This window comes from Pseudoliparis swirei, chromosome 11 (assembly GCF_029220125.1).
Source record: "Pseudoliparis swirei isolate HS2019 ecotype Mariana Trench chromosome 11, NWPU_hadal_v1, whole genome shotgun sequence".
Lineage (NCBI taxonomy): Eukaryota > Metazoa > Chordata > Actinopteri > Perciformes > Liparidae > Pseudoliparis > Pseudoliparis swirei.
In genome coordinates, this window is record NC_079398.1 from 20,432,757 (window position 1) to 20,449,466 (window position 16,710).

The 16,710-nt window shown below is 43.6% G+C and overlaps 2 protein-coding genes across 4 annotated transcripts in view; one reads left to right on the forward strand and one right to left on the reverse strand.

Moving 5' to 3' along the window:
- sos2 (son of sevenless homolog 2 (Drosophila)) overlaps positions 1 to 9,165 on the forward strand; it is a 36,225-nt gene extending 27,060 nt beyond the window's left edge. For 2 of the 3 annotated variants that reach the window (XM_056425522.1, XM_056425523.1), the window contains 9 exons: positions 244 to 363; positions 682 to 844; positions 1,482 to 1,599; positions 1,691 to 1,863; positions 1,959 to 2,075; positions 2,775 to 3,051; positions 3,315 to 3,356; positions 3,565 to 3,668; positions 5,967 to 9,165. In XM_056425522.1, coding sequence (XP_056281497.1) covers positions 244 to 363; positions 682 to 844; positions 1,482 to 1,599; positions 1,691 to 1,863; positions 1,959 to 2,075; positions 2,775 to 3,051; positions 3,315 to 3,356; positions 3,565 to 3,668; positions 5,967 to 6,479 — 1,627 coding nt within the window. In that variant the 3' untranslated portion in view covers positions 6,480 to 9,165. The remainder of the gene's footprint in view (positions 1 to 243; positions 364 to 681; positions 845 to 1,481; positions 1,600 to 1,690; positions 1,864 to 1,958; positions 2,076 to 2,774; positions 3,052 to 3,314; positions 3,357 to 3,564; positions 3,669 to 5,966) is intronic. The other variant, XM_056425524.1, reaches the window with a different exon arrangement.
- Positions 9,166 to 9,653: 488 nt separating this feature from the next.
- LOC130200970 (uncharacterized) lies at positions 9,654 to 16,286 on the reverse strand. The gene is made up of 15 exons (XM_056425525.1): positions 16,163 to 16,286; positions 15,721 to 15,835; positions 15,377 to 15,421; positions 14,464 to 14,628; positions 14,282 to 14,376; positions 13,473 to 13,606; positions 12,791 to 12,911; positions 12,536 to 12,674; positions 12,326 to 12,430; positions 12,151 to 12,240; positions 11,891 to 12,033; positions 11,648 to 11,728; positions 10,643 to 11,300; positions 10,105 to 10,196; positions 9,654 to 9,972 (listed from the first exon to the last, which is right to left on the reverse strand). Exons 3-15 carry the CDS (start codon positions 15,416 to 15,418, stop codon positions 9,882 to 9,884), a joined length of 1,956 nt encoding a protein of 651 aa, XP_056281500.1. The 5' UTR covers positions 15,419 to 15,421; positions 15,721 to 15,835; positions 16,163 to 16,286; the 3' UTR covers positions 9,654 to 9,881.
- Positions 16,287 to 16,710: the final 424 nt, after the last annotated feature.

Below are 16,710 nucleotides of genomic sequence, written 5' to 3' on the forward strand. Positions count from 1 at the left end.
TGTTTATCGTATTTTACTGTCGATTTTCCATTTCCAATTAATGTCTTGTACTATTGCGCCATTTGTCTGTTGTTGTGCGTCATTCACCGTGGCGACATCCTTGTCGGTGTAACGCACTAATGAACGGCTCTGATTCTGATAAACAAGAGAGATGAGCCATGAGTGAAAGGATGAACGTCTTTCAGGTTCGGATCGAATTGTTTCCGTGCCCGTCTGAAACTTACAAACTGTGTTCCTCGGCAGGGCGGTCCGGCCGTCCGAGCTGGTCGGCAGCGTCTGGACCAAAGAGGACAAAGAGAAGAACTCGCCGAACTTGCTCCGCATGATCCGCCACACCACCAACCTCACACTGTGGTTCGAGAAGTGAGTCCAAGGATTCAAGTATTTGATGGAGCGAGAAAGCAGAATTGTCTTGGAAAGACGAAACATATTGATATATACATATATCTCTCTATATATATATATATGTATATCTCTAAGATATATATATGTAGAGATATATATATCTCTCTCTATATATATATATATATATCTATCTCTATATATATATGTGTGTGTATATATTTGTGTGTATATATATATATACAATGTATATATATACAATATGTGTGTATATATATATAAATATGTGTGTGTGTATCTATGTAACTGTGTGTGTGTGTGTGTGTGTGTCGTTCTCAGGTGCATTGTAGAGACCATGAACCTGGAAGAGAGGGTGGCCGTGTTATCGCGGGTCATTGAGATTCTGCAGGTTTTCCAGGAGCTCAACAACTTCAACGGTGTGCTGGAGGTGGTCAGCGCCATCAACTCCGTCCCAGTCTACAGGCTGGACCACACCTTCGAGGTGAGTGGAACCAGCGGAGCGGTCGGAAGGAACTCCATCTTCATCAGAAGGAAACTTTTCCCGATGCATTTTTTCACTCTGTGGTCTTTACTTTTTAACCTCAATGTAAGAAACTTTATTGTTGCCGGTTGAGTTGCATTGTGGGTAATGTTGGCGCCAGGTTAGAAGAAGAATGTGTGAAACTTTTTTTTTATTATCTCTAAGCGGGTTAACTTACTCGCATTTACAGAGTCAGTTGGGCATTTATTTGATTTAGATGTTGAACAGATGAAAAATGTATTGTATTACTTATTAAACTGGCCACATGTTATGGAACAACACCGCCCCGTATTTAATAGTGAATGTATTAATTTTAGTGGGAAAACGTCATGACAAAATGTAAGTCTTAACAAAATGTGAATGGCTAAATATGTTTAATTGTTATAACTAACAACAAATAATATGTTTTATCCAGTTGTGAATGATGCCTTTATTTTTGCCGCTCTTTCATTTAAAGTAAAAACATGCACACTTGTTGCCATGTCATTTTGCTTTATTCAATTATCTAGTGAGTGTTCTGATCTCTATTTCGTTGCATGCCTTCTAACGCAATCCTAAAATCATAACCTCATTTATTGGACTTTTTTCCCTCCTGCAGGCAATACCAGAGAGGAAAAAGAAAATCCTGGAAGAGGCTGTGGAGCTGAGCCAGGACCACTTTAAGAAGTACTTGGCCAAACTCAAGTCAATAAACCCACCCTGTGTGCCTTTTTTTGGTAAGTCCTTTCTAGGCTTTCTTTTTTTCTAAAATAAGGGTTAAAATAGTTATTCCTATATTTCAACCTGACCAACCATCGTCATCCTCAGGTATCTATTTAACCAACATCCTGAAGACGGAGGAAGGCAACCCCGACTTCCTCAAGCGCCACGGCAAGGAGCTGATCAACTTCAGCAAGAGGAGGAAAGTGGCTGAAATCACAGGAGAGATCCAGCAGTACCAGAACCAGCCCTACTGTCTGAAGGTGGAGCACGAGATCCGGGTGAGCGCGCGCTCTCATCATGTTCTCATTCAGCGCGTTTCGCAAGATCCTGAACTCAAAACGGTTTTTGTTGTTGTTGTTTTTTTCGTGCACAGAGGTTCTTCGAGAACCTGAACCCGATGGACAACAGGAGTGAGAAGGAGTTTTCCGACTACCTGTTCAAGATGTCTCTGGATATTGAGCCACGGAACTGCAGGCAGGCTCCTCGATTTGTAAGTGTTGCCGTCTCGAGGTTCAGTTCTGGGCCCCGTTCGAGTCCCAAATACACATTGAGAAAAGCATTGTTTGGGTCTTTTGAGTCAAACCTATTTGATGGCAATATGTTTCTCATATTGTTGATTAGAAGCTGAAATGTCTGTTTCAGGCTTAAATACCTTCAGTTAATCTGTGAAACCAGTCGAATCGTGTTTATGTAGATTAAAGTGTCAGTTGTTCTTTTAGATCAGGGGTGTCAAACTCATTTTCACCCTGGGCCACATCAGCATCGTGGCCGCCTCTTAAAGGGCCGGTGTACCTGAAGCACTGTATCAACTACTCCCGAACATATTGTTAAATAACTCTCTTTGCATTTGTTTATTGGAGAGTGGAAATATTGTACACAAGAACATGTCTCTAATATTATAATACAAATCCATAAAATGTGTAACCTTCAAAATAAAAGCACAGGATATAAAGTTGATCATGTGTCTTTCAAGCCGTCAGGGGCCGCATAAAATGACGCGGCGGGCTGCAATTCGGCCCGCGGGTCTTGTGTTTGACACCTGTGTTTTAGATGAAACATTACTTTGAGGTGAGGAGACATTTAAGTGCCAACCGCTTCAGTGGGCGGTTTCCAGGAAGCACTCTGTTCCGACTCGGAGAAAGAGGAGTTTGTCGCGCTCACCGTGGGATGTGTGTTCCTCGCCCTGCAGCCCAGGAAGACCTTGTACACTCTGAAGTCCCCGGGGATCCGGCCCGTGCGAACGTCTACCTCTGGCACCCTGAAGGGCCACCCGGTGCCCCTGGAGAGGGAGCCGCCACACAAGATCACCTTCCGGAGCATCGCCGAGACCGAGCCGGAGACCACGACCACGACGGCGGCGTCGGCCTCGGTGCCCACGTCGCCGAACACGCCGACCCCCCCGCAGTCGGCCTCCTCCGACCTCAGCTCCGTCTTCTTGGATCACGACTTCAGCAGCTCGTACGGCGGTGAGTTCGGACGACGCTCCGAATTTCGGCACCGGGACGTCTTTTGTTCCCTTTCTTGAGAATCGGGTGGAGAGGTTCCTGATTACTGTGTTTCTACTGATGTACGGCGTCCCAGGACTTGGTGGAGTCGGTTCCCCTCGATGGTTCTTTTAATATTGAAAAGAATCAACTCCAACTGGCGAAGTGGAGAGTTCTATTTCTGAATGATGGCATGTACCTTTCTTGAGAAATCAATCAACTTCTCCGTCTTCTAAATTTTACAGGTAGCAACACCATATTTGCTCCTGTTCTTCTGCCGCCTTCAAGTGAGTTTGGGCTTTTCTGTTGTCAATGAAGTCTTTTTTTTTATTTTTTTTAAAATCCTGATTCCTTTTCTGTCATTAATTCTGTTCCACCCACTTTGTGACCCGTGTGCTGTGACGGTGAGCGGGGTCTGTTCCCGACGGCTCACCGACACACGTTTGTTTATTTTAACTCTGCGAGTGTCTTTTTTTCTTTCTTCTCTTCCTCCAGAGTTCCAGTCGGTGTCTTGCGGCAGCCTCCACCACCTCGGGGAGGAGCTGCTGAAGCCTCCTCCTCTGCCGCCGCGACGGAAAGACGCAATCTCTGAAGCCAAAGTAAGAGCAGGGCATTGCTTCCCACCAGTTGTTCCCGTGGTTACGACGCCTTTTTTTTTTTTTTTTTAAGCCATAGTGCGACACTTTTTCTATATGAATGAACGGCCGTTACATTTAAGTCCTCGAAAAACGAGTTGACACAATGCCGATTCAGCCCGTCGCCGCCGAGGAGGCGCTCTGTATTACAGGGTAGACGAGAGTCGCAGAGTCGGTGGCCACTTTCCTGCACCGGCGCAAATATTCCTGCAGGGTGTGTTTTGGCAAATTGTGACGCATCACTAACTGCAGGGGGTTCGTATGGTCGTGGAAAACCTGGAAAAGTCATGGAATTTTAAAATGGTCATTTCCAGGCCTGGAAAAGTCATGGAAAAAACTTAAATCACAGAAGTTTTGGAAAAGTCATGGAAATTTGTTATAATCACATGTTCATTTAAAAAAGACTCAAAATATAAGCCGCCGTACGCTCTCTTACTGGCGGCGCAATTTTTTTCTCCCCGCGTTGCAAGTGAACGCACCTTAACTGGAAAATTCGTTGGCCAAGCAAGTGTTTATTCTTTTAATCAAAATATGGTCTCTTATTCATTTGTTTCATTGAATGGAGACTGTATGCTTTGGAATTCACATTGTTTAAAGACTAAATGTTCTCACTTTTTCATGTATAAACCGAGATTTCAGTTTGGTCATGGAAATTTGGTTTAACCTCTTGAACCCCACCCGGTTTTTTAGGTTTCTGCTCGAAATGACATACCCAAACTAAAAAGGGTGTAGCTCTGCAACCACACAAGCTATTTGAATAATGTTGGTGTTATAATAAAGGGAACACATGTGAGCTTTTGTTCAGATGTGTAAATATTTGCATATATGTTACTGGTTAAGAGTGAATAAAGATGAATCTTCTATTTTCATAGAAGTTTCAGGTTTGATTAGAAAAAAAAGCACTTTCAGGATGAATATATCCTGGATGGGTGCACAGCAAAGGCCTAAAATCACCCAGATAATAATACAACTTGTGAACAGACTCTCTGCAAAGTTTGACTCAGAAAAAATAAAGCAGAACAATAGTTGGAGACTTTTTAGTAAAGATAATTTAGGCGAGGTCTCTAAAATTTGCATTTGGGCACATTGAAGCACCATCTGTGCCGTTTGTTTTCTCATGTACCAAACCATTTATTTCACTTTCACTTTTACTTGTGGTGATCAATACATGCAAATACATCATTATGTGGCTTTAAAACAGTAAATCAAAGATAAAAAAACGATCAAACAAAGTGGTGCTGTGCGCTTGCGTGCTGTGCGTAAAGCCGGTTTTTGGATCTGTCACAGCGCAGCTGTTGCGCGCGCAGATATCTCCGCCGGGGAAGGGCGGATTTTAAAGAACGACACGTCATTGGAATACTTAGAGCCAATAGAATTGATTGGTACCAAGAAAGACAAGATTGACAGCACTGTGAGCCAATAGGAGACAGAAAGGCGTTGCCATATTTGAAATGTGAAATCCGATTCGCTGAAATTGAACTTCCTGACAGCTGACTATGACGCTTCCCCAAAAGTCCGCCTGGTTTTTAAAGGGACATACACACACACTAACGCCATGCCAGATGGAATGCAGGGGAGAGAAACGTTTTTCTTCTTCTCAAGAACAAAAGTATGTTGAATTTGCTGAATGTAAAGCTATGAAGCGATTAATATTTCTGTGTTCTTTGGCTTATATCTCCATGATACTTTGGTGCAGAAGGATTCTGTAAAGATATTTAGAATCTGTGTGAAGTCCTCTTGCTTTCGAACATCTCTTCTTTTATGATTGCACAAAGCTACATGTCGCTAGCTACGGAAACGTTCTGAGTGGGCCGACACCTGACAAAATTATGATTATGATATTTGTATTTTTATTTCAGTTGGTGTTTGAGTTGTGTTTAAATGGCTCACTGATACTTGTAGCCCCAGTTGTCTTCTTTAATTTGATGTACAACATCAATATATTTGCTCATGTTTATTATAATATTATAGACAGTTTAGAACACAATATCAAATATGCACCACAGGTGGTGCAATGGGGCTTAATTAAAGTCATGGAAATCCATCGGTCAAATTGTGTAAGAACCCTGTAACTGGCCTGAAGGAGACACAGAGATCCGCTTGTATATTAGTGAAGATGCTGACTGGCCGTATGAATGCATTAACACGGTGTTTGAACCCACGGTCTCAACTTCTTCGGCGACGTGTTAAAGTGTAACAATGTTTTCTTGTTTCTCATCTCATAATCGTCTTCTGACTTCTGGTCTGTTGTGTCTCTTTCAGCTGAGCTCCAGGTCCGACAGCCCCCCGGCCATCCCCCCCCGGCTGCCCCCCCCTCTGCCCAGGAACCAACCCCGACCGCTGCTCTACAACGGCCCCCCCATGGACGGCCCCCTGCCCAGCCCTCCGCCGCCGCCGCCCCGCGACCCTCTGCCCGACACGCCGCCCCCGGTGCCCCAGCGGCCCCCCGAGATCTTCATCAACTACCCGCTCAACATGCAGCCCTCCCCCGTGGGCCGATACCACTGGGACTTCAGCAGCTCGCCCAGCTCCCCCAACACGCCGCCCAGCACGCCGTCGCCCCGCATCCCCAGGCGAAGCTGCCCGCTCAGCGCCAGCCAGAACAGCCTCTACCCGCTTCCGGTTCCCATCACCGCGCCGCCTGTCCCCCCGCGCCACAACTCCAGCCCACAACTCCCCAAACTCCCACCAAAGACATACAAAAGGGAGCTGCTGCTGCAGCCGCCGCCGCTACGAGGCCTCTCATTGGTGGAGAACACCGACGGCAGCCAGTGAGTCTGCGTTGTCGGGTTTTTTTAAACACCAGGAGGTTATCTTGAAATGCAAACTTCAAACCGTCTCCTGCAAACAGTGGACTCAAAGCTACTGATCAGAACGAATAACACTGCTCCTCACACACACACACACACACACACACACACACACACTTAACTCCACCCACCCGCCCTCTGCATCGACCAATCACCTCCCCGCTGTGCCTCTCAGGGGATCAGTAGCTCCGCCTTCATCATAACATAAACCCTCTGTGCCAATGAGAAACCCTCACCGGTGTGCCAGCTAATAAACAACAAGGAGTCGAGTGTTTTGTGTCTTTTTGGTCCACATGGAGCGGGACTGTTGCTCCTGATGAAAGTTCTCACCCCTCACACTCTGAACCCCACGCCCCTCCCCTCTGTCAGGGCGGGGCTGAATGTGGGGGCCTTGGACTCTGTCGCGTCAACAGGTCATGCGTTTGTTTCTTTGGGCATTGACATGATCTGGAGTCGTGCTGCAGCTCCCGGATCGTTAAGACCTCCCTCCTCCTCCTCCTCCTCCTCCTCCACGTTCCGCTCAGACGTCGCTCTTTCACGAGGCTGTGAGCAGCAAACATTTCCATTCACGTGTTTTTTTTCTTTCTTCCTACGAACTGATAAACAAACAGTTGCCAAAGTCTTATTTTATGCAGGGGGAAAAGGGATATTTTTTTTCTTTTTACAAATTTGACATTAAAATAATCGGAGGCGACACTGAATCTCCCCCCCCCCCCCCCCCCAATCATCATGTATCTCAACTGTACACTGTGACTGTATAGACGCGAGTCAAAACTGTCCCGACTGTTTTTATCTGAAGACGGGCCTCTCCGCAGCCACAAATTGTTTGCACATCGAGTTTGGGCCGAGTCAGCAGGTTTTTTTCCCCCCGATCAGACTATTGAGGAGGTCCCTCGGCGGGGCGCGACAGCGGGGGGGGGGGGGGTCTGCCACGATATCGACCCGGCACCGAGGCGGGGGGAGCCGGACGCGTTTCTCTCTCCAACTCTTCCAAAAAGCTGATGTCTTAACCGATCCCCTCACAGACGTGCGCTGCTGTCGTGACACTGCTCTTCTTCTCCAAAAGCCCCCGTGACCAACTCGTCTTCATTGGTATGAAAACTCGGCACTGGAAGCACGCGACCTCCTAACCAGAGCGGGGTCGGCTCCCCCCGGCGGCTGCTCGACGTACCTTTAGAAAAAGAAAAAAAAACACCATGAAAAAGAGGAACCTTTGAACCCAACTTCTTCTTTCTGTCTCTCTCTTTTTTTTTTTTTCTCTCTCTGCTTGAAAACATTTTGTTTCTCTTTTGGAAAGACTGAAATAATCCATGCATCATGCTCAGATGTGCCTTTTTTTTTTTTTTTTTTTACTTTACTGAAATAAGCAAATGGTGTCTAAAATGCTAAAAAAAATAAAGTTGCCTATGTAATGTTTAGAACAAAGCTATACACTATGAAATTGTACATGTTTGTGGATACTGTGTATATATAACATGTATACACTAACTAAATAATTTGTATAAAGTGGCAAGTTCCCCCCCTTCCCCTCCCGTTGTATTGTACCCTCATCCGCATCTGTTCAGTCGAATATTGCCTAATCAATGCTGCTACAGTCGGATAAAAAAAACTAAAAAAACAAAACAAGAAAAAAAACAGGTCACTGTCACTAACTTACTTACAGACAATCTCCAGTTGAACAACTGGGAGTATTAACTGAGGAAAGCCATTTTTTTTCTTCCCCGCCCCCCCGTAGCTGTTGTAAAGCAATGAAAGAAAGAAAAAAGAATACAGTTCAGTCCGCCGAGCACTTACTTAGACATGTGCTTCACTTTGTACATCCTACTAATCGCCTTTTTCTCCTTTTTTAAAAGATTTTTTTTAATGCTAACATTCATTAAACGGAGGTTGGGATTGTATTAAAGTTGCAGTTGAATACACAAAGACCGATATTCAGTTGCCAGTATTTGAGCATAGTGAAGAATTTGACTTTTCTTTTTCTCTTTTTTTTTTGTTCTTCTGAGAAACACACTTTGTGCACTTTAGGCTGTACTGTTGAAGAGCCACAGTTGTTATAGGTCATGTTTGTAAATGCAATGGTCCTATGCAACTGTTCAAACTCACTTTCTACATGGATATATGGATAGAAAAAAAACACAGATCCACCACCACCTCCTCCTCTCCTTTTGTCCACATGACGTCTCTAAGAGGCACAAACGCCTGAGTGTCTGACGACCGCGAGCAGGACGTCGTCGGCAGGATGAGGAGCAAATAATCTCGTGCCCTTTCTCCTCGTCTCCCTGACGATTAAACATCTGATCAAACTCGAGGTGAAACGGCCGTTTCGGAGTTTTTTTTTTTTAATCGACGGCTGAAGTCCAATCGCTTCCCTGCCTTCAACTCGTGTTCTGTCCAGTTCCCCCAAGTTTCCCGAGCCAGTATTGGTGGGGTTGATTTTGCCAAATTTGTCTTTTTGTTTTCCGTTTGTTTTTTTGTTATTGTTTTTGTTTTAACCCCCCGACCGAATCACAGATCGGTTTTCCTCCAGTGGCACTGTAACAGCTTGATCCAGCAGTCGGTTTATTTGATGGTATGTGGCCTTTTAACTGCTTTGTATTAATGGTCTTCATGAGATTAATAAATCACCCAGTCTTATTTTGTACTGAACTACTCATTTCTCTCCGTTTTTTTCCTTTTTTTCTGAAAATGTAGCTTTTTGACTTGTTTTTGTTGGTAAGTGGTTTGAGATATTATTTTTAATAAAGTATTTGCTTTTTTGTTGTTGGATAATAAAAAACTAAATGTCACTTTCATGTGTCCGTTGGCACAAAGATGCATCTCTAACTGTTTTAATACAACGGATTGTCCTTTTTACAGACACGTTACATAAACTATATACAACGTATTAATAAGTGGTTTGTTGCTATTTAATAGAGCCAGACGTTGCTTCATATTTCACGTAGTCATCTAACTACACAATCAAGAGGGACGTTGACTCCACCAGAAAGTAGAATGTCACTTTACTGCTTCCATTCGATATTAAAATATACCCGTAAATGTATGAAGTAATATTTATTAGTAACATTAGCTTTTTTGAAGCTAACTTTTTACATTGTCATACATAACCACCACAAGTTCAAGAAAACAATATGTTCTGCAATATTACATTAAATTTTCTCAGTCTAACCATTGTGTAAAAAGTGTAATTCTCATTTTCCTCAGATGAATGTTGCTCTTTGATCTCCGTATTCCCAACAGTCCATGCAGTTACGTTGCCGTGGTGACCATTTGGGGAACCGCCTCCATCAAAGAAATCTCAAATTGAGCTCCCGTTTGTAACCGACAGTTTCCTTTTGTTTATTGCGGGGCCTCTGGTCTCTGCTGGGGGTCAAACGGTGCTGCAGGGGCCCTCGCTGTCCTCACTCTCCTCCCACAGTCCTCCAGCTGCATGGGGGCCTCTCTGCTGAGCCGGGCCCGGTCTGAAGAGGTGAGAGATTGTTCTCATTAAACCAAATTTAATTTTATATTTTCAGCACCAATGCAAGTAAGCAAGTTTATCGGACTAAACCTGCAAGGGCCTCTGTCACAGTTCTACCTGAGGACGCTCTTACCTCAGGGTTTCTCTGCTCGGGTTGAATTTCAGAAAGCTTTGTCTCTGTAGGAAGACTTGTCTGTTGTCTTTCTCCGGAGCTGCATCCACTTGCTATGAAGTGATGAGATGTATTATATATTTATATATATATATATTTTATATATATATATATGATTTATATATATATATTATATAAATCATTTTATATATATTTTTAGATATATATATATGCTCACGTTACAACAACAATTATAAATACCTGTGTGTATATGTATATATTTATATTTTTTTAATATATATATATATTATACATATATATACAGTATGTATATGATTTTTATATATATATTATATAAATCATTTTATATATATATATGCTCACGTTACAACAACAATTCTAAATACCTGTGTATATGTATATATATTTTTTTAATTTCGTATTATATATATATATATTGTTTAGAAATATTTTTTTATATAAATCATTTCAAATATATTTGTTATATATATATATAAATATATGCTCACGTTACAACAACAACAAAAAGTCTAAATACCTGTTTGGATGGATCATCCACGATGGGCCTGAAGGCACTCTTTGGATGAAGAGGAGGGGACCCCTTCCTCACGGTCACCAGCCTTTTCCCGTAGGAGCCGACGTGACTCGGCCCGTCCGCCGCACGCAGCCCCGCGGCGCGTCTCAGAGGAGGGTGAGGGGTCATCCTGGGGATCTGCCACCTCAGACACACGGTCCTCTCCCGGGGCTGCGGCGGCTGCTGCTGCTGGCTGTACGAGGGCTTCAACAGCACCGGCACCTGGCTGTCCTCCTCCTCTTCCTCCTCCTCCGTGGTCTCCCTGCGCAACGTGGCGTCGGGGCTGCCCGAGGTGACGGAGGAGTAGTCGAAGGCCGACGTGTCGTCCTGGTCCGTCTCGCAGTCCTCGAGGCCGTGGCGCCCGCGAGGGGCCTCCGGCCCGTCGGTGCCTTTCCCGGTGAGCTGGCTGTTGGAGCCCTGGCCCGAGTCGCTGTGCTCCCCCCACGCTGCGGCGTCAGGGCTGAGGATGGAGCAGCAGGCGTGTCCACGGGCCGGCTGGTTCTGGAGGGTCCGGTCTCTCCCACAGACCTCCTTCCTCCTCCTCACCGGGCTGCAGGACCAGCACTCCAGACGCATGGAGTGACATCCGTCCACTCCATTACTGACGGGCTGCTGGTCGTCTCTGTGGGAAGGAGAGTGGACACACACACACACACAGACACACACACTGTTACCGTGAGGGCCACAGTGTCATGATGGATGTGGAAATCTGTAGCACCTTTACTGGTTTTCATTATTATCTATTAACTTCCTCTTTCCACCCTTTTCCTTATCGCTTTTTTCTGTTGATTTAATTCCCTTCTGTCATTATTTTAATGATAATTAAATCAATGTGGTGCTTGAATTCCTTTTTCCTGCAATCGCTTCTTTGCGTTTTCTTAAAAAGAACAGGAGTGGGTGTCCCGTTCCTATCTTTGCGCCGTCTTTCGCTTGCTGTGCGCACTGCAGCCAGCAGAGGGCGACACTCACCTCTGAGCTGCCGCGTCGGCCTGTTGGCTCCTGGTGCAGCACTTTGCAGAGGATCCACCAGCCACTGCGTCGGTGCAGCTGCTGTGACGCAAAGAATGAAGATGAATGTATGAATTTATGAATTTGTTAACAAACCAAAGGCAAAAAAAACAAACACGCAGGCAATAAAAATTAACGTGAACATTTAATCTGACGTGAAAAAGGGATCAATATGAGTTGTGATCGTTGTGTAGATCATCTGACCTCTGTCCTCCTCCTCCTTCCTCCCACCGGACATCTTCCTCCAGGATCACATGACAACGGGTCAAAACACTGCTCAGCACTCGCTCGCTTCCCAGCAGGAGGCTGCGGTCCGGATGCTCCGTGCCCGTCCACTGCAGCAGGTTCTAGAGAAGGAGAATAAAGTAACATTAAACTACAAAGTAAGGATTAGTTAAAACTACATGTACCTTTTAAAGGTGTTTCTAAATCCTCATATGCGTTCATGAGGCCTGCTGACTCACCTGTATGTGGTTCAGGTATCCGTGGATACGAGAGACGGGTGTCAGCAGCAGGTAGAGCAGTTTAACTTCCTCTCTCTCCGTCTGGACGCTCTGTTGAATGCGAGACAGGAAATATCCATCAGCATGTCCAGTTCCTCAGGACCTGAAGACTGTCGACGCGTGCCACTTCAAATACCTGCATGTTCTGCATCTTCTCAGAACGATTCAGTCCGTCGAACTCCCGCGAGAGGAACGACGCCAGGGTGGCGGTGTATCCGAGGTACATGTCTGAAAAGGCCGTCTGGACGACCCCGGGTCAAAGAGGTCGCGAGCGACTTTTTTTAAATTCATCAGTCAAATGGAGTGAGGTCGTTTACATTTTATTTTTTTAAGCGCTCCTACTTACATCGTTGTGTCCGGTCAGCTGCACCACGACGTCGCCCACCAGAGACTTCCATTGCTCAGCGGTCAGCCGCTCCTGAAGGCTGTTCCTGAAGAGCAGATGCCGCTGCAGCAGCTGCTCCACAAACTTCACAGAAGTCTGACTGGAGCGCGACACACAATGAGAAGATAAGCAACGGTTAATATTTTGTGAAGCACAGACCTGTGCTGCTGCTGCTGCTGTTGTTGTTTGTTTGTTGTTGTCATGTGTGGCACTTACTACGGCTCCACGGTCATCTGGTGAGCTGGTGGCGTCCTGTATTTATCACACAGCTGGTTTAAGGCCGACACGTACTCCCACTCAGAGTGCAGCAGCTGCATCGCCACCTGATGTCGAGCATCTGTGCAACAACAACAACAACAACAAAAACGTCACATGCCTTTTCACTCATAATGTTCATACGTCAACAAATAAAGGGAAAGTTTCCTAACGGGCCTTTAAGTTTATTCTCTAATCTGATCATGTAAGCAGACAGAAATTAAGCTCTTTTATACCATTTATAAGTGTTTTTAATAATAAATTGATTGAGTGGAGGTTCATCTGGTTGTAGATGTGTTTTGACTGAGGTGTATGTGCACCTGTGTGAACTGGGTAATCATGACGAGTCTTAGTTTTGGTTTTAACTCATGCTGTGATCTAAAAAAAAAAAATTCTTTTTTTAAATGGCCAACATCACAATCTATGATTCTGAAAAACCTGATTCAACAAAAAGAAGAACTCTGAGCACACTTCAGTGTTTTTCACAAACAGAAATTCTCCATCGACCAGGACATTGGCACGTTGACCTCTGGTGGCTTCAGGGTCAAACAAACACCAACTCAAGCTGTTCAAAGTTGTCAAACATTGTGAGGAAATGTGTCTTTTTTCCCCTCGTCTGCATCTCGTTGTCTGGAGCGCTCACCGGTGCCGTCGCTGGTTCCGGCCTTGAGGCCCTGCAGGAAGCAGAGGAGCAGCAGCTTCCCTCGGGACGCTCCGGCCGGCGGACACTCGCACTCCGGCCTCCTGTCGCCGGTCGCTTCCTCTGCATCGCTGCTGCTGCACGACAGGCGGACAGATGGCAACACGTCGCTCTGCGGGTTCCTTCTACACGTCTGTTCTAAGAATAGCACGTCGACGGCTAAAAGTGACGACATTAACGAGAAAACATGCTCCTCCCGGATGGAAAACGGACGGATAGTGAAGAAGACTTTCATGTTTTATTCTGAAATCCACAGCACCGGCCAGGAGAGAGTTCCACTCGTCCGTACAGTGTTTGTATTTCATTCGAGAAATTAATTGTGCACTTAACTTCTTGTATGTTTTGTCCTAATATATATAATATAATATATATAATATAATCTATAATATAATATATCCTAATATATATATATATACTTCATTTTGTATTTTACTTGTATACATCTATATCTTTCATCGCTGTTTTTTATATTTTATATTTTATTCTCGTGTGTTTAGTTTTGTGACGACAAATTTCCCCTTGGGGATTAATAAAGTATATATCTATCTATCTATCTATCTAATATATTTGGCCCAGCTTAAAGCTTTCAGTCTCAAGTCAATTCAGATGATAAAATCAAGAGAATCATCTTTGTCTTCCTCCTCTGAGGTAAAAAAAGTGTAAATGTACCACAGAAACATGTCTTCTGATTTCTTCAGCTATCTCTAACACTTTTCTCATCTAAAGCTCTGTGCTGTGGTGTGTTTGTTCACCTCTCTCTGTGTCTGGAGCTCTTCCCATCCTGCGGAGGTCTCAGTCGGTTGCTGTGCAGCTGGAGGATCTGACAGCGGATCCCTCCGAGTTCTTCCTGTGGAGGACAAAGACTCAGTAAAGCTCAGACATTCGACTGCAGATGAAATATCTTCTCCACGACTGAACCGATGGTGAGTCTCACCCTCAGAGACTCGACCAGCGCCTCCAGACGGAGAGCTTTCTTCTGGCAGCCCCTCCGGTTCTCCTCCAGCTCCTCCCTCAGGTACGTGTCTCCATGCTGGATCTGATTGAGCTCCAGCAGAGCGCTGGTGAAGCCCGTCTTCAGCTCCGACACCATGCATTGCAGCTGAGCGACCAACGGGTGTCGTTTTATTATTCAAAAATGCATTTAGATTGACATTTACACTACTCTCACTAATAAGAGTTTTACACATATATATATATATTATATATATATATATACCATTCACCATATATATATATATATATATATATACGTATATATATATACGGTGAATGGTCTATTTCACCCTTTATTTGGTCAAGAAACCATATATGGTAACTTCATTGATGTTGATTTTCTACCTAAAAACAAATTTATTTTTTAATGTAACAACAGTTAAACAGTATTGTTATGTCCTCTAATAGGACTGTAGTGTTGTCATTTTGAATTTCAAAGTATTTCAATTAGTGCCCTATAAAGGCTTAGCGATGGCTGATGAGGTGTTGTTGTTGTTGTTGTTGTGTGTTTTATTCAGCCAATCATTGCAATACAATATTATTCTATATAATATACAAAATAGAAAGACTGAAAAGGTATAGGTAGAAGCAAAACATGCTTATATATTCCTATCCTAAATTATTATAGGCAAATAAATCAGAACATTTATATAAAATAAAGAAAAATAATAAAGAAAATAAAAAAGAATATATATATGTATGTATATATATATACATATATATACACATACATCGTCCATATACATATGTTCCAATCACACTTATAACCCTCAAAAATGTTTTATAAATAATCCTTTTGAAAACCCAAAATGAGTTGACCATTTTCATCTCCATTTTAATGAGGTGCTGAGTACCTTTGAGATTTCAGAGACGAGCTCGGCCTCTTGAGGCTTCATGACCTGTCCAGAGAGACACACACAAACATTGCAAACACACCGTTAGTAATCTGCACAAATTGTTCGAGCTGATGAACAGTTAAAGTTTTGGTATTTCCACCATGCAGTGAACGCCACCACACAATCCTGAGTAATTCATTCATTCATTCACACAAAGCAGGAAAGTCAACCTGTTTTTGTTCCGTAGAGTAAATCTTTAACCAAATGCATATCATTTATTTCACCCTATTTATCATTTACAAGGAGAGTTTGAATAACGTTGTTAACCAGATTTAAAGACGGTATGTCCGTATTGTGGTTACCTGCTCAGATGTGGCCCCTGCCAGCAGCCTCTCTGCTAAGGAAGTGGAGAGCCAGCCAAAGAGCTCAGCCCTGCAGGGGAAAAGGCTGCAGGAGCCAAAACCCTTCCTTCTAAGTCTGTTGACAGAAGGGCAGGCATGGATCAGCAAAAAAAAATAGAAAACAAATAAAAGGAACATTGAATATTTGGACAGTCATATTTCACACTGCAAACTCAGCCGATAAAATACAGTTATAAACCAAGATGACATCATTTTATGACACTTTTAAAATATGCAGAAATCTCATTTTTTCTGTCGGTTTGCAAGATTATGACGTCATAACTAACTATACGCATATTATAATATTTACAAAACCAAATCCTAACATGAAGTGATTTTTCCAAATATATTTTTAAAAACACATGAAAATCCCTGAGGTATAAAAGAAAGCGGGAGGACTCACCTCGGTGACAGCTCTCTAAAGCTCGCTAAAGCTCGCTAATGTCTCCGGACGTGTGGAAAGAAAAGCAGCTGAATCTCAAAAGACTTCAGATGTCCGCTGTTTCCTTTTCTCCGGAGAAACTTGGTTTCAGTCATTTGCGGCGTTTGAAGGCGGAACGTCTCGCGCTGAGCTCGCGCTGCTCTGTGCGGCAGCAGATGTCCCGGATGACGCTCCGGGAGCTGCTCTGTGAGGAGGAGAGGAAGTCCGGCTCATAGGAACCATGTCGATGCCCCAATGGAAGTATCGCTTTATGATAGTTATTATATATATATTTAAATAATTCATTTCTATATTATATTCACTCTGCTGTTATTTTTCCAACACGTTTTATTATTATTTTTTTATTTTATTTGATCACACTTGAGTGAAATAATAATTTGACTTCAAGAAAGAAACTATAGATAAGAGATGCGTTTATACACAGAGCAATGCCTTCGATTATCTGAATGATGAAGGGAATAATGTTAGAAAATATATACAGAAATACACACTTACAATATAATGTAAAT